This window comes from Podarcis cretensis, assembly GCF_951804945.1.
Source record: "Podarcis cretensis genome assembly, chromosome: 5".
In the NCBI taxonomy this organism is placed as follows: domain Eukaryota; kingdom Metazoa; phylum Chordata; class Lepidosauria; order Squamata; family Lacertidae; genus Podarcis; species Podarcis cretensis.
In genome coordinates, this window is record NC_137174.1 from 102,896,082 (window position 1) to 102,921,523 (window position 25,442).

Here is a 25,442-nt window from a genome sequence, read left to right on the forward strand (position 1 = left end):
AAAAGTAAAGTCTATGGGGTACTCCAAATATTGTTTCATACTCCTTTCAAATCCAAATGTCCCCAAAGCTTCAACTTCCATCTTAATCAAATTTATAATCCTTCGGTCTTCAGATCTCCACACAAGGAGATCTCTCAGTTTTCCGCTCTCCAATTCAGGCCAGACTTTCCACATCAGGTTTTTATTTTCCTTTGTTGCCATCATATCAGGCCTCAAATTGCAGCTCTCCTTTAACATCTGCAAAATTACAGCTGCTCCTACCTTTTCTTCAGGGGCAACATATGTCTCCTCCATATTCTCATGGCTCTCAAGTTTCTCTATTTGTTCAATTGAATGGGCTTCCTGCTTCAAATCCTTATCAGATTCAACAATGTTATTTACTGTTAAGTCCAAAGTTGTGACGTTTATAGCCAAAACATCGATTTGGCCTTGTAACTTTCCCAAGAGAACAAATGTTCTATCCAATTCAGCCTGGATTTTCCCTCCTCCAGCCATTCTTGTAATGTCCCTAAACCCCCTCTAGGGGGATTTTGGTTCCTTAATGTTCCTTTCAGCTCAAATCCAAAAATCAAGTTAGTTTGTATCAGCCCTTCCTTATTTTCAACAAATTGTAACAAATATAACCAGCAGAAACAACAGAAACAAAGTTCTCTTTTTCCTTCTGACAGCTAACTTGACAGCTGTCAAACTCCTCAATACTTCATCAACAGGCTCTCTCGCGGGACGCTCCCGGGTCCGGGGGGGGGGTGGAACTTCAGCTCCCAAAGTTAATCTTTTATCCTCCAGTAAAATTTCTTATAATGTCAGAACGTGAAAGTTAAAGTCTTTTAGAAAAAAGAAAGAAAAGATTCTCTTGACCTTAGTTAGCAGGTCCTTTGCTTTAGGTTATTTACAAAGGGGGGGGGCGGACTTCCTTTTTAACCCTTCCCCGCTCGTTCCTGATTCAACAAAATTTTCTTTAAATTCCAATTTCCGTACTACTCACGGGTTGTTACTTTAGAGTCCAATTGTTCCAAGGAAAAAGTCACTCCGCAGAAGGAGCAGTCTACTCACAGCACCGCGCCGCACCCCGTCCCCGTTCCAGAGCCTTTAAAAAGGCTCCTTCGCAGATTGGGGGGCGCAAATGGTGCCCACCGAGTCACCACGCTCACAGGCATCCACGCCTGTGATTTTTAAGGGTCCCCGCGTGGCTGCCGCGGACAAGACCCAATCCTGCGGAGCCGGTTCCCTCCGGAGCTCAGAGGGAATCCGCCATTAGACGATGGCGCTAACCCGGAAGTCCCTGAGCATAACTTTTCTTAGAGGGAGAAGTTGCTGAATGAGGTCCCTAAGCGCAACCATTTTTTCACTAGGAAGTTTTGAAGTTTGGGCGACTGTGTCCAACTCAATGCCTAGGTAAACCATAGTTGTAGCTGGGCCCTCCATTTTATCTGCAGCCAAAGGTACTCCCAGCTGTCCTGCTAAAGATGTGAAGGCTTCTAGAAGGGCCGAGCACTTATGCCTACTATCAGCTACGAGAATAAAGTCGTCCAAGTAGCGTGACACACCCTCAGAGCCTATTCTAAAACGAAGCGCCCAGTCCAAAAAGGTACTAAATGCCTCAAAGGCTGCACAGACCACTGAGCAACCCATAGGCATTGCTTTGTCTACAAAGTAAGTAGGTAAAGGTAAAGGTACCCCTGCCCGTACGGGCCAGTCACGTCCAACTCTGGGGTTGCGCGCCCATCTCGCTTAAGAGGCCGGGGGCCAGCGCTCTCTGGAGACACTTCCGGGTCATGTGGCCTGCGTGACGAAGCTGCTTTGGCGAGCCAGCACCAACACAGCACACAGAAACGCCATTTACCTTCCCGCTATAAAGTGGAACTTATTTATCTACTTGCACTTAAGAGTGCTTTCGAACTGCTAGGTGGGCAGGAGCTGGGACCGAACGACAGGAGCTCACGCCACCGCGGGGATTCGAACCGCCGACCATACGATCGGCAAGTCCTAGGCGTTGAGGTTTTACCCACAGCGTCACCCGCGTCCTGTGTCTACAAAGTATGCCCCGTCAGATTTAAAACCCAGCCACCGGAAATCTTCCGGGTGGACTGGCAGGAGCCAGAAAGCAGACTCTATATCACATTTCGCCAGCAACACACCTTTTCCAAATTTGCGAATAAGTTTAACTGCTTGGTCAAATGAGGCATACCTCACAGAGCAAAGTTCCTGAGGTATCACATCATTGACGGACCCTCCCTTTGGGTAGGATAGGTTGTGAATCATGTGAAACTCACTGGGTGCCTTTTTGGGGACGATGCCTAATGGGGATATATGCAAACCCTCTATGGGAGGGACAGAAAAGGGGCCGGCTGCCCTCCCTGCCTTAATTTCTTTAAGTATTTTCTTGCGCGCCACTTTGGGCATCTCTCTAACTGATTTCTGATTTGGTGGGTCACCTGAATTGGGGGGGGGAGCAACTGGGATCCTAAAACCTAAACTAAAACCTTCCCAGAGAAATAATGCAGCTGTTCTGTTGGGATAGAGATCCAAAAGGGTTTTTAAGGCTCACGTACCCTTTTTGCCTGGGATGTGGTACAGGCCGTGATTTGGGCTGACTTCCCAGAGACATCACATGAGCGGTGTGAGTTGTTCAACCACATTTTAAATGACACACAGCATTACCAAACCAATAAACAGAATATCCAGTCAATCTTCAGTACCTATAAAAGAACTTCAGGGATAGGACCAGAAGCATTAGTCTCATCCTTAGGATCAGAAGCTGAGGCTCCCACTGATGAGTTGTTGTTTTCAACACAACAAAAGGGATAGCGTTTCACTCCTGCATCTGCTGGAGAACCACCCCCCCTTCCAACTAACTGAAAGTACAACCTGGGAATATACACAGAAGCCCAAATGATTATTTGGAGGCGGAACAGGTACTGCTCGAAGCTGATGGGGTGCGGCTCTTCCCATGCGCCGGCTTCTTGAGAGCGGATCGGTGTCCTGAAGCGACTCTCTGTTGTCCATGCCTTCCCCTTTCTCTGGGGGGGGGGGAAGAAGCCAGGGAGTGAAGGAGGTGAGGACAGGTGACCCCCCTAGGCCCAAAGTCACCCCAGGCCTCAAAACCAAATTTCCCCTTTCTCTCGTCTACAACAGCTTTTCTCTGCTCTTCTCTGCTTTCTCACAAGATGCTGCTGCATAAGCAAAAGGTTATTTTTTATCAGTACAAGAAGCCTTCAAAAAGCTAATGAATAGGCTCTGTCAATGCCAGGAATAAGCAGGTCTGGGAATTGAGTCTTATCTCATCCAGTTGCAACACATCTTGGACACGCTGAACGCAAGGCTTCTCAACCCTCTTGGCTTCTCATCCCTCTTTCCTGGGAAGGGCGCCAAGAGTCCCAAGAGTCCCAGGACAGGAGCTTTCTGTTCATGCTCAGGGAAACTCATGAGGCAGGACTCCTGAGGAGGGGGAGAAGGGGGAGGGAACTGGAGGGGAATATATGCTCTGTGCAAATGGCTGTGAACTTGTGCTTGTTTGTGAAGTTATCACACTAGCTCCTTCTACCAAGCCCAGATGATAGAAATAAAGCTCTTTCTCTGAAATTATCCCTTGAGTGCCTGTTTGACTCCCCTTTCCCTCTCCCGGGTGCAATGCTCTTCCCATCCGAGGGCAAAGCCTGAAGAGGCTACAGGAGTTGTGGCGTCCTCAGGCACAGAGGTTTTCCAGGTAGCTAGTCCCAAGGTCCACTTCTGCAGGCAGTGCGCCTCCACCCGCACACAAGACAAGCCGCCAGCAGGAGTCGACTCCTGCAAAGTGGCCCACCAAGGGGAGATCCTTCCAGCAAGGTTTCAGGGCAGACCTTCAGCCAGACCTAGTCTGTCTTGGGATCCACCCATAATGAGAAAACGAAAACAAAACTGTTCACACAAAAGGCAGGCCTTACATCCAGGCTTTTACTGACTGTACATTAAAAGACCTTTTCACAAGAGATAATAAAACACAGCACCCAGAATTAGGAAGAGATAACCAGGCTGGAATAGTAGATCATGTCAGATCATTTTCCTCCACAAATTTTACAATATTCTTCCGCAGTATCCACTTCCTCCCCCCTTGGATCTACATGAGCTTGCTATTTCCAGGTCTGTCAAATATTTGGTCATCCTTCTCACTCTGAGTAAAAAGACTTCCTCATTTCAATGTTTACAAATAAAAATATGATACCAAATACTTTGAATCATTCCCAGATTCTGTCAATATCCAGGATAATATTTCCCAATTGCTAAATTTCCAGCAATCAAAACTGGAATATCATATTCCAGTCTTAATAGATTACCTAAAAATGATACTTGTTATCCAGAGATTCTATTTATTTTTTTAAAATAATTTTTTTTTTTTTAATTTTTCCATGGATTCTACTTCTAACAATATATCTTTAACAATTTTTCATATTTCGACCCTCATCCCCTGGACTTCCCTCGTACTCACATTTTGTTTTATTTCCCTATTGTTCACCTTGCGTATTTGATGTTTCCCCAAAATTTCCTCAATACATATAGTCTTATTTTTTGTTGTAGACAGTTGTGATTGTTCACTGCCAATGAGTCCATTTCTTTATGTTGCCTCTTCATATATGTTGTAAATGGTTCCCATTCTCTTTTAAAGTCTTTGTTGTCCTTTTCATGTAATTTTTCTGTTAGTTTTGCCGGTTCTGCATATTCCATAAGTTTCCCTTGCCATTGTTCTTTCGTTGGTATTTCTTCTGTCTTCCAAGTTTGTGCTAATTAAATTCTTGCTGCTGTTGTTGCATACATAAATAATTTCCAATTTTCTTTTTTTACATCTTGGTCTAAAATTCCTAGAAGGAATGCTTCTGGTTTCTTAACAAAAGTCTTTTTAAACAGTTTTTTCAATTCATTATATATCATTTCCCAATAATTCCTAATCTTTTTGCATCTTGCAGGATGGCTTTTTTTCTAAAAAGAAAAAAGAAGAACAAGATCTACCCCTCATATGAGGAGGAGGCCCCTGCCCTACTGCCGGCATTGGCAAAACCTTCAACATCAGCCACAGAGGGCAGGAGGAGAAATCCAAAGATCTACCCCTCATATGAGGACGAGGCCCCTGCCCTACTGCCGGCATTGGCAAAGCCTACCCCATCAGCGGCAGAGGCCAGACCGGCAGAGGCCAGACCCCTCGTCTTGCCAGGGCTGGTGAAGCAAGACCCAAGCCAGCAGCGGCCCTCAAAAAAGAAGAGCCTTGAGGACTCTGGGCCAGCGTTCCCAGGTGAGTAGGCAGAACCAGATCCCTCTTGGGTTCCCCTTGGCCTTAGACTTGGTGTTTACCTCTACGGATGTTGGTGATCTGACACTAACTAAAAGCGAAACAAAAGAAGTGCCATGGTCAGATCACTTCCTGGTGCAACTGGACTTCTCCGCGACCCTTCCCCTCTGCAGGGAGGTGGGACCGATTCGGATGGTCCGCCCCTGCTACTTAATGGATCCAACTGGTTTCCAGAGAGCGGTAGGGGATGTTTTATTCCAAGTTGGTGGCCTCTTGGCTGATTCCCTGGTGGCCCGTTGGAATGCGGAGTTAACCAGGGCTATTGACTGTCTGGCTCCGAAACGCCCTCTCTGATTGCATGGAGCCTGGACAGCCCCATGGTTTTCTCCAGAGCTGAGGGCGATGAAACCATTGTTGAGATGGCTAGAGCGCTGGTGGCGGAAAACTCACTCTGAATCAGACTGGACACGGGCTAGAGCTCAACGTCGAGCCTACCAAGTGGCAATGCAGAAAACAGCAGCGGGAGACTTTTTCAGGTGGTTCACAATCTATCAGAACCACTTGCACTACCAGGGCCTGGTAGGGACCCCAAGATCTCCTGCAGTGCTTTTGCAAAGTTTTTTGCAGATAAAGTCGCTCAGATTCAGAAGGAGGTAGACTCCACCGTGGGAGCAGGGACAGGGCGGGAGAGTAGCACTGTCTAGTTCTGTCTAGTCCTGTTACATGGGATCAATTCCAATCTGTTACCTCCGAAGATGTGGACAGGCTGCTTGGACAAGTGAAACCAACCACCTGTCTCCTTGATCCTTGCCCATCCTGGCTGATAAAAACGAGCCGGGAAAGGCTGGGCGATGGGCTCTGCGGGGTAGTGAATGCTTCTCTCTGTGAGGCAGCCTTCCCAGACCCACTGAAAGAGGCGGTCATTAAACCGCTTCTTAAAAAAACTTTTTTAGACCCAGCCAATTTGGCCAACTATCGCCCAGTCTCAAATTTACCATTCTTGGGCAAGGTGGTTAAGCGGGTGGTTGCCGAACATCTCCAAGCATGCCTGGAGGATACGGACCATTTGGATCCCTTCCAATCGGGATTCAGGCCTCACCATGGGACTGAAACTGCCTTGGTCGCACTGGTTGATGATCTCCGGCGGGCTAGGGACAAAGGTGAGAGCTGTTTCCTAGTTCTGCTGGATCTCTCAGCGGCCTTTGACACCATCGACCATAACATCCTTCTGGACCATCTAGAGGGGCTGGGAGCTGGGAGCACTGTTATACGGTGCTTCCGCTCCTTTCTCCTGGGCCGTGCCCAGAAAGTGGTGTTGGGGAATGAGTGTTCAGACCCCTGGGCTCTCACGTGTGGGGTGCCTCAGGGTTCCGTCCTCTCCCCCATGCTTTTTAATATCTATATGAAGCCACTGCGAGAGATCATCAGGGGGTTTGGGCTGGGTGTTCATCAGTATGCAGATGACACCCAGCTTTACCTCGCCTTTAAATCAGAACCAGTGAAGGCGGTGAAGGTCCTGTGTGAGTGCCTGGAGGCGGTTGGAGGATGGATGGTGGCTAACAGATTGAGGTTGAATCCTGACAAGACTGAAGTCCTGTTTTGGGGGGACAGGGGGCTGGCGGGTGTGGGGGATTCCCTGGTCCTGAACGGGGTAACTGTGCCCCTGCGCAGCCTGGGAGTCACTTTGGACTCACAGCTGTCCATGGAGGCACAGGTTACTTCTGTATCCATAGCAGCTGTCTACCAACTCCACCTGGTAAGCAGGATGAGACCCTCCCTGCCTGCAGACTGTCTCACCAGAGTGGTGCATGCTCTAGTTATCTCCCGCTTGGACTACTGCAACGCACTCTACGTGGGGCTACGTTTGACGGTGACCCAGAAACTGCAATTAATCCAGAATGCGGCAGCTAGACTGGTGACTGGGAGCGGCCGCCGGGACCAAATAACACTGGTTCTGAGAGATCTGCATTGGCTCCCAGTACGTTTCCGAGCACAATTCAAAGTGTTAAAGCCCTAAACGTCCTCGGTCCAGTATACCTGAAGGAGCCTCTCCACCCCCATCATTCAGCCAGGACACTGAGATCCAGCACCGAGGGCCTTCTGGCGGTTCCCTCATTGCGAGAAGTAAGGTTACAGGGAACCAGACAGAGGGCCTTCTTGGTGGTGGCGCCCACCCTGTGGAATACCCTCCCTTCAGATGTGAAGGAAATAAGTAGCTATCCTATCTTTAAAAGACATCTGAAGGCAGCCCTGTTTAGGGAAGTTTTTAACATTTAACGCTGTATTGTTTTTAATACTTGATTGGGAGCCACCCAGAGTGGCTGGGGAAACTCAGCCAGATGGGCGGAGTATAAATAATAAATTATTATTATTATGATACAAGGTCAGGGTCTCTCTTGGTTTCCTTGATGTCTGGGTGGAAGTCCCCCCCCCCATCCCACCCCTCCTTGTTCAGAGGCGTGTAACATGGAACAGGGACTTCCGGGTGGCTGCCCCTGTTCTGCATTGTTGGGGGTTGGACTAGTTGACCCCGCAGGTCCCTTCAGACGCTACAGTTCTATGATCCCTGTTCAGATATGGCATGCACCCGCTCATTGCAACAGGCGAGAAGCCCCCTGAGAAAGAACTTGCCGTCTTTTCTCCTGTATAAGACGAGGTTTTTTACCCCCCAAATCAAGTGTCAAATTGGGGCTCCTCTTCTACAGGGGGAGTGCTGAGGGGGGACGGGCGCTTGATTGTAGCCGCCAGGAAGAGATTCCCAGCTATGATTTCTTTGCTGTGGAAAGGGCTGTTGTCAACTGGCAGACGATAGGTGACTTGGTGGTTGATGCCTGCCTGCAATTGTGCAATTTGATTAATGGCTCCCTCCCCCCCAAAAAAGCTCAACCACTCTGGGCAACCCCTCCCCAAAAAAGCTTAACAAGTCTTGGCAATCTGCCCCCGTTTTCTAAATTGTGAGTGCCCAGAAATAGGGGGCGTCTTATACATGGGGGCGTGTTATACATAGATAAACACGGTACCTTTCCCTCTCATCCGCCTCATTTACTCACCTCTCTCTCTCTCTTTCTTTCTGAAGAACTCTCTGATGAAAACTTAGAGTACTTGTTGGTGGGTAAGAAAATGCTGGGAGGAAGAACCGTCAGAGAAGCTTTGGAGATGATGGATGAAAGGGAGATTTTGGAGACCATCCTCCAACACCTCCAGCCACCTCCCCAGGTGTGTGTGATGCAGGGTGGATTTGATTGAAATCAAATCGATTTAAAGCATATTTTTACATTCTTGCTTGTATAATCTTAATATTTACAACCAGATGAAGGTTTCATTTTGGGAATAATAAATTTCCAGAGTAGTTTTTACTACTGATTTGGTTATACTGTTAGGAATGCATAGACAGATAATTATGAAATTATTGTGGGGTATAATAAGTTAACTGTGTACAGACGCTTCAGGTTACATACGCTTCAGGTTACAGACTCCGCTAACCCAGAAATAGTACCTCGGGTTAAGAACTGCCATCGGCTCAGGGGCGAGAGGGGAAAAGCCGGGTGGATTTCAGAGAGCCCCCAAAGATCGTGGGAAGCAGCACTTCCTCAGTGGAGGAAGGAGAGGAGATGCAGGGGTCAGAGGAGGCAAGGCGGTGCCAGGACACCTTGCCTGAGCAAAGCGGGGAGGAGGGGGGGTCCCCCATTACCCAAGCCTTCCTTGCGCAGTAGGTTTCCGCGCAGAGAGGGGAGGCGCAGACTGGGCCCCAAGAAATTACTCTGCTGGGGAAGGTTGAAGGGCCGCCCACTCTCAGATTCTGCCCGTGAATGAGCAAGACACGGAATAGAGGCGCTCTGCATTCTAAAGGTTTTGATCACTAAGAAGAAAGCTGGAAAACAGACTCTTGAGCCATATTTCCTGATTGCTCTCAAGCAACCTCTAACAGTGGTGCTTCATGTTAAGAACAGTTTCAGGTTAAGAACGGACCTCCAGAAAGAATTACGTTCTTAACCTGAGCTACCATTGTATATTTGGACAACTTTTCTGCTGTACCTTATTGGAAGAAAAACAACCATTTTCTTAATTAGAATTTAAACAATTTATTTAACTAAAACAATAACATTATAGCATATATATCCATGTTTGTTAACTGATGTGGTTAACTTTTTTTTTTTAAATTCTTAGAATGAATTTTAGCATATATGAAAAACTTAAAATAAATCCTTACTTCCCAGTGAATAGCCGTTGGACTATAATGCAACTTAAAAAGAAAAATATATTTCGGAAGATTTTTCCTCCAAAAGCATTTTATTTTAGAAATCCAAATTAATTTTTAAAAAAATGTGATTTAAATCAAAGAAATCCATTTTTTAAAAAGGGGGTCATTGATTTTTAGCCACCCTGGTCTGATGTTGCGCAGCGTGAACCAGGATTCCCCAACCTGGTGCCCTCTAAATGTTCTGGACCATATGCTGCCTGGGGCTGGTGGGAGCATGTAGAAGGGGAACTGCCATGAACTATCACAGGCAAAGGCAAACCCAGCCCTCCAGCTGTTTTGGGACTACAGCTCCCATCATCCCTAGCAAACAGGACCAGCGGGTCAGGGGTGATGGGCATTGGAGTCCCCAAACAGCTGGAGGGCCGTGTTTGCCTCGGCCTGAACTATTGGGAGCCCAGCTTGGAGGAAGGTCCTATTTGCAGATGCAAGAGACGACTTTCTCCTGGTGGGGCTTGAAAAGAGGACCAGGCAAATTTGGGGAAGCAGAGAAGGCGACCAGTGCAGGATCTGTAGACCGGAAGAAGAACCAATCCATGAACTTGATTTGGTGGGGTGACTTGGACCCCAGGAAATGTTGCATGTTTTTTTTCTTTAACTTTTGCAACTGATCGTTCCCGATATCTGGGAACGTTTGAGAATCCAATATTGTGCAGTAAAAGTTTTTGTGACTGTATTGTGCCTGATATGGCCAATATTTCCTCTTCGCTCTCAAGAGCAGTTAATTTGCCAGGCCTGGGCATTTGGCAGAGCAGGCAAGCAAATACTTTCTGCAACAGAAAATTTAATAAATAATCATACTGGGAGTGGTATTGTCTGTTTGTTATTATGGTATGTATTTTTGAGTTTTTATATTGTAAACCGCCCAGTGATCTTCGGATGAAGGGCAGTACAGAAATTTAATAAATAATAGTAATAGCCACAATGCCTAGATTCTGTTTGTTCATGGCAAGAAACAAAGTGCTTTAAATGAATGGTGTGTCTCCCAGTCCAGAGGATTTATTGAATCTTCTTTGGAGTGTTACTTTAAAAAAGAAGAAGAATTGATTGCAATAGATTTTACTCCAAATGATTTTTGCAAGAAGTCTATTTCTAGGCATGTGGGTTTTTTTTAGAGAAGACAAGTGGCAGATAGATGGCAACTGTTCTCTACACAAGAAACATGACACTTTTCTTCATTTTATTCCCAGCAGAAGACATCCAAGCCTGGACACAACAAGGTAAGTCCTTGTCATGAATTCCTCGCGGCACTTTTAGTGGAATGCTCAGAGTCCCAGGTTCTTTAGTGCAGTATTTATTATTGTGAGCTCAATATATATACAAATATCTACAGAAGCAGTTCATCTAATCAGACAGAGTACCTGCACCTTGAGGCAAAAGAAGACTCCACACTCATCTACGCCACTCCACCACTATTGGACAGGCTTCAAATCAAATCAAAATGTTTATTCGGCTTTACGCCCATCATGAAACACAACACAACAAAACAAATCAAATAAAACAGCGGACTCGTACAAGCCACATGTAGTATAGCACAGTTTACAACTCACAAGGACAAATATCAGCCATTCATAAGAAAAGTTTAAGATTAAGATTAAATTTTTTAAAAAAATTGCACTACACTAAAATCAGTATCTGATGTCGTTATAGAAAATTCTTATAACTATCAATAATCAGCTAACATTCCATTCCGTCTCTTGTACGAGAGGACGGCTGTTAGGAATTTAGCAACCTGTAGGGTAATATAAGGATCCACATCTTGAAGAAACCAGGCAAGCTGTAGGTCTACTGGTTTGTCAGCCATTGGCTGGATTATGGAGTTTAGTATGCTAGCACGGACTGAACTGTACAAAGGGCAGATAAACATAACATGATATAGAGATTCAGATGTTTTCATTTCACAAGCACATGTTGAAGGGACTTGGCCCTTAGTGAATCTATGTCTCAGCACGTTTGTTGGAAAGACATTAAACCTAGTTCTAATGAAGGCATATCGGTGAGACGTGGCCATAAGCGATGTTAAGTAGGACGGAGTGCGGTAGATAGGGGTTATGCCGAAATTTAACGGCAAACAGGCTCCACCACCAGCTACAAAATTTTGGTATAGCTCTGCATCATCCAGCCTTTGATTTATACACCTTTTTGCCACATTTAGATCCAGTTTGAGCAATTCAGTGGGTGAGATCTCATAGTACTGCAATTTGGCAAGGATTTTTCCTGACCACAAATTTGTGAAGTCATCTTGCCACATGCATTGAATGAGATAGTGGTTCGGGAGTTTATGCCATAGGGATATCCAATAGATCAAAACTCTCCTCCATATAACTAACTCCACTGACGGGATCTTCATTTCTAAACGAATAGCCGCGTTACTTACGCATGTTGGTAATTTTAAAAGTCGGCGTAAGAATTGGCTTTGAAGTGACTCTAATGGTGAGAGGTTTGCAAAGGCAGCCCATAAAGGTGCAGCATAGGCCATTGTGGCCATCACTTTGATGCTATACACTTTTCGGGCCGCAGGGATGAATAAGGCCCCCTCAGAGTAGAAAAAATGAAGGAGGGAGTGTGATAGGGCTTTTGTCTTGTTTTGAAGATATTCAACATGCGCTTTCCACCCTAAATTATATTGAAAATAAATTCCTAAATATTCCCTTTTAAACCGGTGACAGCCAATCACATTACTGCTGCGTCATTCTGACCCAGCACTTCCACAGAGAGTATTGGATCTGTAGCCTTATTGGAGTTCACTGATTGGGTCTGCATTGCTCCGGGACAGGAGGAAGGAAGCCAAATGACACCAAGGTTGATTCAAAGAAGAAAGAGTTTATTCTGCTCTCTGGATAGCAGAAGGTACTTGCGTGATCAAGTCCACAGCAAGTCCAAAGGAATTTTAGGTGGTTCACCGGGGAGTCCCCCGGTGTCTTCCGACACCGGTACGTTCTCCTGGTCAGTGTTATCAGCAAGCCAGATGTCTCTCTCTTTTTTTTAAATGATATTTATTAAAATTTCCAATAAAAACATACAAATACAAACAACAACAATAAAAACAAAACAAACAAAAAACAACAAGTATAATTTCAAACCTTGTTTTCTCAACCTATTTTCCCCGACTTCCTCATACCTCCCCGTTTTGTATTCTAATTTCATAATCCAATTAGCAAATCCATTCCCTTATTTCCCAAAAGTTTTTAAATTCCATTCCTTTTCTTGATCAAGATCTCTGAAAACCACATTAGTTTTAAACCCCTGTCAAACTAGCATTCATTAATCTTATAGTATTTATTAAGGTAGTCTTTAAATTTCTTCCAATCTTCTTCCACTGTCTCCTTCTCCTGGTCTCGGATTCTGCCCGTCATCTCTGCCAGTCCCATATAGTCTGTCATTTTCATCTGCCATTCTTCCAAAGTGGGTAAATCTGGTGTCTTCCAATACTTTGCAATAAGGATTCTTGCTGCTGTTGTGGCATACAGAAACAAAGTTCTATCCTTCTTTAACACCACATGGCTAACCATACCCAGGAGAAAGGCCTCTGGTTTCTTCAAGAAGGTATATTTAAATACCTTTTTCATTTCATTATATATCTGTCAGAGCTGCCTCTAGGTCCCAGCTCACAGAGGACCAACGCTAGTGTCAGAGCTGCCTCCAGGTCCCAGCTCACAGAGGACCAACGCTAGGCTGTAGTTATGTACAAAAGTCTTTATTGAGATTCAGTCTCCATTTTAAAGCCGCAGCGTGCAGCTCTACGTCCCGACCTTAGACGGGCGAAGTCCTGTCTGAGTCTCCTCCCCCTCCACACCAGTTTAAGACTCTCGCTTTGCTCCACCTCTTCCTAAATTCCTTTCTCCTCTGGGCCCTCCTGCCCGCTAGGGTCTCATCCTTCCTGGACTCCTCTGACGCTGACCCTGACGATTCTTGCCCCTCCTACCGGCGGGCTTTAGGACCTGGTTCCCTATCCGGGCTACCTTCTGTGCCGCTCGCCTGTACCTTTGAACTTGGCGCGCGCGCCCAGCCTGCAACTTTCCTCTTAACCGTTAACTCGCTCTCCGATGGAGGCGTGGTCCACCCTGACTCATCTTCTCTCGCTGGTGGTGCATATGTGGGCTCTGACACCTGGGACTCCTCCCCCCCACTACGCTCTGGTGGGGAAGCTGGTCCTGATTTGCAACTGCTGCTCTGGGAGTCCCCGCTGGCCCCTTGCTTCTGGGGTGTCCCCCTTGGGTCGCCCCTTGCCCTGCCCATCGGCGCCCCCTTCTGTGAATCTTCCGATTCGCTGGAGAGGCTCATGGAATCTATCGGGCTGCTGTCATATTCTCCTACGCTGCCCTCGGATTGCTCCCCCTCGCTTTCCATCTCCTCTCCTCCCTGCGCTCCCGCTGAGTCCCTGACAGCTAGGCTGTAGTAATGTACAAAAGTCTTTATTGAAGTTCAGTTTCCATTTCAAAGCCACAGCGTGCAGCCCTACGTCTTAAACCCTAGATCGGCGAAGTCCCGTCTGAGTCTCCTCCCCTATGACACCAGTTTAAGATCCTAGCCCTGCTCCACCTTTTACGCTGCTCTCTCCTCCTCTGGGTCCTCCTGCCCGCTGGGGCATTGCCCTTTCTGGACTCTTCCGACGCTGAGTCGCTTAGCTCCTCCCCCTCCCTCCGGCGGGCTTTAGGACCCGGTTCCCAATCCTCATTCTCTGCTGTCCCGCGCTCCTGTACATTTGAACTTGCCTCTCGCGCCAGCCCAGTGACCTTTCTCCTAACCGTTACAGTACTTCGGTCACTGCTTCCCTCTTCCGGGACACTGGCCGGATCTGACCTCTCCTCCGTTCTCCGACTTTCTGATGGAGGCGTGGTCAGCCCTGCCTTATCTTCTCTCCCTGGTGGGGAATGCACTGGCCCCGATCCTTGGGACTCTTCCCCCCCACTCTGCTCTGGTGGGGAAGCTGGTCCTGATTTCCAGCTACTGCTCTGGGAGTCCCTGCTGCCCCCTTGCTCCTGGGGCATTCCCCTTGGGAACCCCCTACCCCTGGCCACTGGCGCCCCCTTCTGTGAATCTTCCGATTCGCTGGAGAGGCTCATGGAATCCCTCGGTCCACTGTCCTCTTCTCCTACGCTCCCCTCGGATTCTTCCCCTTCGCTCTCCATCTCCTCTCTTCCCTGTGCCTCTGCTCCTGAGCCCCTGACAATATCATTTCCCAGAAAGCCTTAATCCTTGGGCATGTCCACCAGAGGTGAAAGAATGAACCTTCATTTTCTTTACACTTCCAACATTTATTATCTGATAAGTGGTAAATTTTTGCAAGCTTGACTGGGGTCATGTACCACGTATAAATCATTTTCATAATATTTTCTCTCAAGGCGTTACACGCCGTGAATTTCATACCGGTGGTCCACAACTTTTCCCAGTCAGCAAACATAATATTGTGTCCAATATCTTGCGCCCACTTAATCATAGCTGATTTAACCGTTTCATCCTGCGTGTTCCATTTCAACAGCAAGTTATACATTTTTGACAAATTCTTAGTATTAGATTCTATCAGTTCTGTTTCCAATTTTGACTTTTCCACCTGGAAACCAATTTTCCTATCCAGCTTATAAACCTCCATTATTTGACAATAGTGAAGCCAATCTCGCACTTTGCCTTTTAGATTCTCAAAACTCTGCAATTTCCACTTATTGCCCTCCTGTTCTAGAATTTCACAATATTTTGACCATTTAGACTCCATATTAAGTTTTTTCAATGCCTTTGCCTCCATTGGTGACAACCACCTTGGAGTTTTATTCTCCAACAAATCTTTATATTTAATCCAAACATTATACAATGCTTTCCTGACAATATGGTTTTTAAAGCCTTTATGAACCTTAACCTTGTCATACCACAAATATGCATGCCACCCAAAAAAGTTATTAAAACCTTCCAAATCTAAGATATCTGTGTTCTCAAGAAGCAGCCAATCCTTCAACCAGCAGAAAGCTGCTGATTCATAGTAAAGTTTCAAGTCTGGCAGGGCAGACTTGCATCAGTTAAAATCTTAAATTTTATTCTGGGTTTTTTGCCCTGCCAGATAAATTTAGAGATATCTCGCTGCCATCTCTTAAAACACTCCATCTTATCAACAATTTGCAATGTTTGGAACAAAAATAACATTCTAGGCAATACATTCATCTTGATAGCTGTGATTCGACCAGACAAGGAAAGCTTCAAGTTTGACCAAATTTCTAGATCTTTTTTCACTTGATTCCAACATTTCTCATAATTATCTTTAAATAGATTCATGTTTTTAGCTGTCATATTAATCCCCAAGTATTTTACACTCTTAACCACAGTTAAACCTGTTTCATTCTGAAACCTCTCCTTCTCCCCTGCTGTTAAATTTTTCTCTAATACCTTAGTCTTTGATTTGTTTAATTTAAATCCTGCCACTTGACCAAACTCTTGAATTAATTCCAAAACCCTTTCGGTGCTAGATTCTGGCTCTTGTAATGTAAGTACCAAGTCATCTGCAAATGCTCTCAATTTATATTGTCTCGCTCCGACCTGAACCCCTTTAACCAGCTGGTCTTTTCTTATCATGTTCAGCAAAACCTCCAGGACCGAGATAAAAAGTAGTGGGGAAATTGGGCACCCCTGACGTGTCCCTTTTTCTATCTTAAATTCTTCTGTAACTACATTATTTACAATTAACTTTGCTTTTTGTTCAGAATATATTGCGCCTATACCATTTTCAAAACCTTGGCCTACCCCCATCCCATGGAGATTCTTCTTCAAAAAGGTCCAGGAAATATTGTCAAAGGCTTTCTCCGCATCCACAAATATCAGAACAGCTTTTGTGTTTATGTTAACTTCTAGCATTTCCAAAATGTCTATTATATTCCTTACATTGTCTGATAGATGCCTTCTCGGGAGAAAGCCCGATTGGTCCCTATGAATCTCCCCCATCAAAACTTTTTTCAGTCTCTTAGCTAAAATATCAGCAAAAATTTTATAATCCACATTTAGTAAGGAAATTGGGCGGTAGTTTTTAAGTTGAGTCTTTTCAGTCTCTGTCTTCGGTATAAGCGTGATATAAGCCTCTTTCCACGTTTCAGGTGCTTCTTTCCCCTCAAGAATTTCGTTGCAGACTTCCTTCAAAGGTTGTATTAGCCATTCTTTTAAAGTCTTATAATATTTGGAAGTCAGTCCATCAGGCCCCGGAGATTTGCCCAGTTGCATGTTTTGAATGGCACCTTCTATTTCTTGTTCAGTTATTTTCTGATTCAAAATTACTTTGCCTTCACTTGAAATTTCCTTCATCCCATTTTTCTCCAAAAATTGTTCTATGTCGGTGTCTTTTTGTGGCCCTTGTGCATATAATTGTTTAAAATATCTCTGGAAGCAGCTTCTAATTTCAATGGACTGCTCCATTGCTGCAGCTCCCCTCCAGCACCCATGGCTAGATAACAGCCACCTGTACTCATGCGCAGCAGAAGTGTGCTGGGCCCATAACCCTGTCACGAATTCCTCGCGGCGCTTTTAGCAGAAAGCTCAGAGTCCTAGGTTCTTTAGTGCAGTATTTATTATTGTGAGCTAAATATATATACAAATATCTACAAAAGCAGTTCATCTAATCAGACAGAGTACCTGCGCCTTGAGGCAAAAGAAGACTCCACACTCATCTACACCACTCCACCACTATTGGACAGGCTTCCCTTTTAAACCGGTGACAGCCAATCACATTACTGTGGAGGGAGGCTGGGGACACCTGTAAGAGGCTGCAGGTACAGGTATTAGTCCTCTAAAAAAGCGGGAAGAGCCTAAGTTCAGTGTATCTAGGACAAAAGTGTGTCATGAGAATGAAAGATGAGGCTGCTGGGTTAGACCAGCATCCTTATCTCACAGTGGCCAACCAGATGCCCATGGGAAACTGGAAAGCAGAATTCGAACACAGAGCCCTCTCCCCTTCCTGTGGTTTCCAGCAACTGGTATTCAGAAGCATTCCTGCCTCCAACAGTGGAGGCAGAGCAATTAGGACATGCTGAACATGTCAACTTTCAAATTCCCCAAATGAGGAGTACTAAAGAGTTGTAATAGGGACGTGGGTGGTGCTGTGGGTTAAACCACTGTGCCGCTTGGGCTTGCCGATCGGAAGGTCGGCGGTTCGAATCCCTGCGATGGGGTGAGCTCCCGTTGTTCGGCCCCAGCTCCTGCCCACCTAGCAGTTCAAAAGCACATAGTGCAAGTAAATAATAATAATAATAATAATAATAATAATAATAATAATAATTTATTTATATCCCACCCTCCCCAGCTGAAGCCAGTACTGCTCCGGCTGGAAGGTAAACGGCATTTCCGTGTGCTGCTCTGGTTTCGCCAGAAGCGGCTTAGACATGCTGGCCACATGACCTGGAAAAACTGTCTGTGGAAGCGGACAAATGCCGGCTCCCTTGGCCTTAAAGCGAGATGAGCTTTAAGCCCAGAGTCGTTTGCGACTGGACTTAATTGTCAGGGGTCCCTTTACCTTTACCTTTAAAGAGTTGTAACGTGACTTGGGAATTCAGAAGATGTGTAAAATTGCATACAAATCATTAAAACAATTGCCTAGTACTTGCAATCTATTATTATTATTTAGTATTACCCGACATTTTCAGACGGTAAAATTGAAATTCTTTGGTTTTCCAAAAGCAGTTGATGTAGCTGGTGGGGTCTCCTCCCTGTGACTCACCCAAACCTTCCCCAACCCTTAGAACGCCCTCTATAGATACTATGGACTCAAGCTGCGGGATTCCAGGAGCGCAGAGACAGTCCACCAGTACCTGCACTTACTCCTGAGGTTGCCTCTCGAAGAGGAAGCAGACAGAGAGGTGAGTGAATGTGTGGGATGTCAGGGGGGAGGAGAGCCAGTGGGACTGGGACTGCGCTCACACGGAGACTGTCCTGGAAGAGCCTCCTCCTTCTGAACCCTCCTGATTCAAGCGCCTCCCCAGGCTGCTCCCCAGTGTCCCACCACCACAATCCAGGGTCCCCCACTCTTACTCATCCAGCCAGTCCCTGACATTACCCCACCAGCCCTCTGTCCTGATTTCCGGATTGGTCTCTGCTCATGACCTTCCTCCCTCCAAGGATTTTGTGCCCACCCACTCACCCCCTCAAAGCCTCTTACAGGAGCAACTGCTTTTCAACATTCAACATATCTGGGCAGATTTGTTTAGTTTTGGGTTAGATCAGAGCAGCCAGCAAGTGGCCCTCAATGCCTTTCTTGGCAGCCCTCAGCAAGCTTGGAGGCACCCCTACACACCTGTAGGCCTTGCACTGCCTTCCCAAAGCTGGGTAAGGAGGTGCTGGGCTTGGGGAAGGAGGCACGTGTGATCTGTCAGGGTCCTAGAGTCCTCAGTTAGCTCTTTCCCACCTTTGGCAAGAAGGTGGGAAGGCTCTAGGTCCCGCCAGAGCCTCGTGCCTCCTTCCCAAAACCCAGCGCCTCACCTGCCTACCTTTGGGAAGGCAGCATGCGGGCCGGGGCGTGTGTGTCAAATTTTGGCCTTGCTCCCCTCTCCCACACGACAAGTCAGTGTGCGGCCCACAGGTTCTGTGCTGAACTACTCTTGTGGCCCACTTGGTATGAGAAATTGGAGCACCCTGGTTTAGATGGTGCATATTCCTGCTCTGGCGCCTTTGGGTGAGTGGTGGATTACAAATACTTCCAGGGAATAAATGATGCATTTTAATGTAGTTGAGTGTTTAATGAAGCCAAGAACTGTATCACAAGATCTGAAAATGTCGGAATGCAAGGCATCCTTGCGTTGCAATCTGCACGAGTCTGGGAGGTGTGGTCTGGTCAGTTCACATCAGAATCCACAGAAATATCGTTCTTCAAACCACCCCTATTATTATCCGGGATGAAAGGATCTCTTCAAATTGGTTCTCTAAGTGTCTCATTTCTCCATTCTTAAATTTGGTTCCCCACATTTCGCAGGAATCTGCTTACAGAATCACATTTATCCTCCATCCCTCATGATCAGCTTAACTTAATGGTTGCCATCAATTTCATTTTAATTGATTTTATTTAATTTTTATAATGAAATGTTTTTAGAATGTTGTACTATTTTATTGTTGTTAGCCGCCCTGAGCCCAGCTTTGGCTGGGGAGGGTGGGATATAAATAAAATTTATTATTATTATTATCACTAATTGCAATCAAGAAAACGACATGTTTGACGTGCCTCATTCTCCCTAGGGAATTTCTGAGGCTATCGGTGTGGCTTCAAGCACCCATATTTCACAGGTGCTGATGGCAGTGCGGGACTTCGGCCACGCAGCCATTGCAAGGAATACTGAGATGTCTGAGGTAAGGGTGTGAAGTGAGGAAGGAGCGTAGCAAGAGTGTAGGTCAGCCATCCCCAGCCTGGTGCCCCTTCCCCATCCGTGTGTTTTGAATTGGAACTCCCATCAGCCCCTGACAGCATGGCCAATGGTTAGACGAAGATCCTGGCGGATTGGATCCTTAGCGGCTCTTTACATCCACACCAAAGCATGTTGGAAAAGAACGAATCCTGCCCCATTTCCAAACATGCTCTTTTTCAAGGGATGGGATCCTTACCATTCCAAAAAGGCAATTGGATCTGCTCTCAATATGGAAGCCAGACAGCTTCCTCTGTGGGTATGTCTCAGTCATCCTTCTGAAGTGGGCTCCAGCAGTCCTGTCTCTGTGGCTCCAGATCCTAGATCTGATCTGATCCCTTGGCTCAGTCAGTCAGTCAAACAGATTCGTTAGAAACCATTGGTCACCCCCCAAAGTACACTGACCCCTGTTTTTAGGTTGGTTGTCAGATGGTTGGTTGGCATTTCTTCAATAGTGGAAGCTAATGGGGACCCCCAAGGGTCATCTAGTCCAACCCCCTCCGATGCAGGAATCTTAAGCATCCCTGAGAGATGGCCATCCAACCTCCAACGAAGGAGAGTCCACAACCTCCCAAGGGAGAGTGTTCTGCTGTCAGGAAGCTTTGAATGGAGAACCTCTTAGAGTTTGGAAGAGGGGACACCTCTCCAACTGAGGGGAGGGAGCAGAACCCAAGAGAGAAGGCAGGCGGCAGGCTGGGAGAGGCAGAGAGAAAGAGGGGAGAGGTTTCAGCTGCATCCCCTGCCAAATTTGCTCTCGTGCAAGAGTTCTTCTGCCTTACGGGAGTGCCTGCTGGCCCCATTCAACTATGTTCTAGAGTAGACCCACTGAATTTAATGAAGATGACTAAGTTAGGCCCATTCATTTCGACAGGTCTACTTTAAGCAAAGCATAGTTGAGTGTCGCTCTCTGTGTTCACCTCCATATATTTGTCAATTAAGCGAATTATTACAAAGGCATGTGAGGAGAATCAGAACTTACAGGGTTAAACAGTTCTGTGTGACGTCTCACATTCTGAGGCGTGGTTATGTTCACATACGGGAATCTTTCTTTGTGTGTGAGTTTCTTTCGTTTTTGGCTGAGAGGTGAAATGATGTCTGCTCTTTCGCCGGGCTGATTTATGATGTTTTTCTACTCATTAAAAGACTGTTGGAGTTTAGCAAGAAGCCTGCATTCAGTCTGATTTATTATCCACACACAAGGCAACAGTTTCTGCCGCTGCAAAACTCTGCTAAGGACTTTGCTAAGAGAGCTAAGGGAGCTCAAGTTTTCTATCGGCACAGACGTCCATCGGCGCAGCAGAAGTGTACTGGGCGCCATCTTATCTCACAAGGCATAGTAACTGCGTGTGGATCTAACAGTTCCATAACCTGAGGGGGCCTTGGGGTCATGTGCCCCCGACTCTCCAATTCTCCAACCCAGCTGGAAGGAGATCAGATCCTTTTCCTTCCACTTTCAGTTAACTTCCCTCAAGCTTCCGGTCTCCGTTTTGCAACTGTGCTAGAGGAGAAGGGAGCAGGAGCCGATGAGTCCAAGGCTCATTCACACAATAATAAACCATAGTTTATCACAGAGGTAACCAAAATGGTGCCCTTCAGATGCTACAGACTGCCACTCCCATCCCTCCTGACCTCTGGCCATGCTGGCTGAGGCTGATGGGAGCTAGAGGCCAACCTATGTTGATGCCCTCTGGTTTATTGTTACATCTGAACGCAGCCCTGAACTCTCTTGTGCTCTGCCATCCAAGAGAAATGAAACCCAGGAGTGTGGTACCTCTGGATTTTTGCTGTGAGTTGGTAAATGACCAAGGAAATTTCCCAACCCTCACTATGGAGAAGATGAGCAGATCCACCTGGTTCATTTTAATTTTTAAAAAGCAGCTCCCATGGAAAAGAGCACCAGTGGTCAGTCTACCCTACACTGTCCTGCACTTTCTCCCTGGTTGACTGACCGAACCCAAAGAGAACACCTTCATGGTTCCTCATCATCCTGGGGGGAAAGTGACCAGTGGGGTGTCACAGGGTTCTGTCCTGGCCCGTTGTTGTTCCACGTTTTTTTAAAATAAAAGACTTGGATGAAGGAATTGAGGGGATGCTCATCAAATTTGCAGATGACACCAAACTGGGAAGGGTAGCCAATGCCACAGAAGACAGAATCGGGATTCAAGATAACCTTAACAGATTGGAGAACTGGGCCCAAACTAACAAAATGAAATTCAATAGGGTCAAATGTCAGGCTCTACATTTAGGCAGGAAGAACCCGATGCACATATATAGGGTGGGGGAGCCCTGGCTTGCCAGCAGTTTGAGTTTCCTGGAGGAAAAAAAATACAAAATTTGTAAGTCTGCACAACAACTTGTTGTTGTTGCTTAGTCGTTTAGTCGTGTCCGACTCTTCGTGACCCCCTGGACCAGAGCACGCCAGGCACTCCTGTCTTCCACTGCCTCCCGCAGCTTGGTCAAACTCATGCTGGTAGCTTCAAGAACGCTGTCCAGCCATCTCGTCCTCTGTTGTCCCCTTCTCCTTGTGCCCTCCACCTTTCGCACAACAACTTACTGACTACTAATATTTTCCCAGCTGCTAAAAGGTCCCAACTAAATGGTGATTTGTCTCCAATTGCACTTAAGGTTCCCAAACTCACTTTCCCCATCCTTTCCCTCCAGAATACTAGCGAGACGAATGCCAGTATCACCGTCATCCTTTGCTGTGGTCAAATGGCATCCGGGGCACGGCAGGATGACCTCCCCCTTTTTATAGAACACATCACAGAGGAGCTCCTCTTCCAATTCCAGAACAGCAGGAAGGTATGGCTCTGATTATCACATGGACTCCTGTTGTTTGTTCTCTCAGCTACACCATACTTTTCCTTGTATAAGACGAGGTTTTTATTATTATTATTATTAAAAAATGATGTTTAAAAATGAGGGTCATCTTATACACAGAGAGTGCATAGGGGGGACGTGGGTTTGGTTGCCGCTGCAAGCCGGAGATAGTCAACAGCTATTGTGTGCGTTATTGGTGGCTGCGGCAAGGGGTGGTGTTGATTGGCTGTCGCTGCGGAAATTGGGAAGGCGATTGGCGGTTTCTGCCGGCAAGGGACAGACAATAGGTGGGTTTTGTGACATGTGTGAGTGGCAGCATAGGTTCAGCGGGTGAGCAATTTTTGGAATCCCCTCCCCCAAATAGCTGAACAACTGTAGGTAATCCTACCCCCGAAAAGCTCAGCAACTCTGGGCAATCCTTCCCCCATTTTCTTAATTTGGAGTCCCCCAAAATAGGGGGTGTCTTATACTCGAAAAAATATGGTATATTCTGCCTTTCTCCTGTCATACGTCTCCAGGAGGTGTGCAACCATTTCCCCCGTGGTCACCATCCAGGCACTGAGCAGACCTCCTGAGCTCCGTCAAGGTCCTTGCACCACATGCCTTCAGACTGTGCCCTAGGGCAGGGTTTTTGGCTTCATCCACCGAAGGGTTGTAGACTGGGGTGTATACTGGCTCCACACTTAGGACCAGATGGGGCATTACAGTGGTACCTTGGTTCTCAAACTTAATCCATTCTGAAACCAAAGCGTTCCAAACCAAGGCATGCTTTCCCATAGAAAGTAATGCAAAATGGATTAATCTGTTCCAGACTTTTTTAAAAGAAACCCTAAAACAGCAATTTAACATGAATTTAACTATCTAACAAGACCACTTCTGGGTTAGGGTTAATTTTTGGACTGGTATCTGAAGAAGTGTGCATGCACATGAAAGCTCATACCTAGAACTAACTTAGTTGGTCTTTAAGGTGCTACTGGAAGGAATTTTTTGTTTTTGGATTGGGTTAGTGTTAGGGTAAGGATTAGAATTAGGATTAGGTCAGTGTGGCTTTATGTTTCCTTGTGATTTTGATTCAAACTCAATTTTATAAAATCCCTTCTCCTTTCAGAATGAGGCTTTGAAGAAGAGCTTTATGAAGGCAGCAACTCTAACAACCAAGGCGCTTGTGCAATCGAATGTGGGATATGTCACCTTCCCCCACAAAGACGAGCTCACCTTCTGCATCACAGTGAGTAAAAAGAAAAAGAAAAAAAGGGGGGGAATCTCCTGGGGTTTCTTTTCAGAGCGTTTTTTCTTAAAAATAGCTGTGTAGGTCTAGCTCTGGGTTGCATGTTCTGATCATCTGGCCCCAAACCATTTCTGGGTGGTCACGTTCTGCTCCAACTCAAGTTTCCAAACCCACTTGAAAGGCAGCCCTACATTGTGGCAACCTCAGCAGGATGTCACCAGTGCCTAAGTAAAAGAGGCTAGGTTCTCCCAGGAGGAGAGGGCTGTCGATGGCTCCCAGCCATGATTGCTATGTTCTACCTCCACAGAGGAAGGAAGCAATGTTTCTGAATATAGTTGCTGGAAGCCACAGGCGGGGAGAGGGCTCTTGGGCTCATGGTCTGCTCCCTGGTTTCTCACAGACGTCTGGTTGGCCACTGTGAGAATGCTGTGAGGATGCTGGACTAGATGGGCCCTTGGCCTGGTCCAGAAGGCTGATCTTATGCTGTTCTTATGCGGTAGAGCTCTGCCCAGGAGAAAAAGGGATCTTATTCCCAGATCCAGGAAGCCCACTCTCCTCCCCTAGGAGGACCCACTTGCCAATTGCAAAGAAGTTGTCAAGTGGGCTGGATAGAGAGCACAACTCAGGGCTTGGTGTGGTGGCAGGGATGGCGCCTCCAGTTCCCTGACATGCTGTGTGTTTCCCCACCACAGGAGGTCATCAAAGAGGAGCCAATGGCATCACTCACCATCTTACACTCCGCAATGGAAACGATCATTCGCATGACGTAAGTACGGCCAGACACAGTACATATTTCTTCACCAGGTTTATGGACTGGTGGGTGCTGATCCTTTCCTCTCCCCTTCTTTCTCTTTTCAGTGCCTTGAGACCATGCATGGACCCCCTGCTCCGGTCTCAGCTGCTACAAAAAACCATCAGGAAGGTCTTCCAATTGCCATCATTGCAGGTTACGAAGGTCAAAGCTGGGAGCTCCGTGCCGGCAACACAGAGCCAGGTGACTGGACCTTCTGCTTCTGGAGGAAAATGGGGTTGCCAGGTTAAAGGATTTGAGGGCAAAGAGTCTCAGCCGTGTAAGCTGCAAAGAATGCTGCCCGAGACACTTGACCCATCACAATGATGTAACAGCCAGAGACTTGGGGTGTATATTTTTGATTTTAATCCTGTTTCCATATTTATTGCATTTCACCTTTGGCTAGAATGCATCCACGAATGATTCCTGCATGCCTGCATTTTGTGACTCTCATGCCTCCCTCCTACTCTACATTTAATTTTATTTGTTTGCTTGTTTGTTTATATGCTGCCCATCTGACTGGGTTACTCTAGCCACTCTGGGTGGCTTCCAACAAATTAAAACACAGCCAGACATCAAATATTTAAAACTTCCCTATGCAGGGCTGCCTTCCGATGTCTTCAGATGGAAGTATAATGATGTATCTCTCTGACATCTGATAGGAGGGTGTTCCACGGGGTGGGCCCCACCACCAAGAAGGCCCTCTGCCTTGGAACACCCCAAGG

The 25,442-nt window shown here is 46.4% G+C and overlaps 1 protein-coding gene across 1 annotated transcript in view; it reads left to right on the plus strand.

Moving 5' to 3' along the window:
* Nucleotides 1-2,892: 2,892 nt before the first annotated feature.
* The window catches only part of LOC307217470 (uncharacterized protein), a gene marked incomplete at its 5' end in the record, with an annotated part of 121,231 nt that continues 98,681 nt past the window's right edge, over nt 2,893-25,442 (plus strand). The window contains 8 exons of the mRNA XM_079978636.1: nt 2,893-2,915; nt 4,962-5,263; nt 8,337-8,476; nt 10,709-10,738; nt 18,230-18,346; nt 19,716-19,826; nt 22,541-22,681; nt 23,808-23,927. Coding sequence (XP_079834762.1) covers nt 2,893-2,915; nt 4,962-5,263; nt 8,337-8,476; nt 10,709-10,738; nt 18,230-18,346; nt 19,716-19,826; nt 22,541-22,681; nt 23,808-23,927 — 984 coding nt within the window. The remainder of the gene's footprint in view (nt 2,916-4,961; nt 5,264-8,336; nt 8,477-10,708; nt 10,739-18,229; nt 18,347-19,715; nt 19,827-22,540; nt 22,682-23,807; nt 23,928-25,442) is intronic.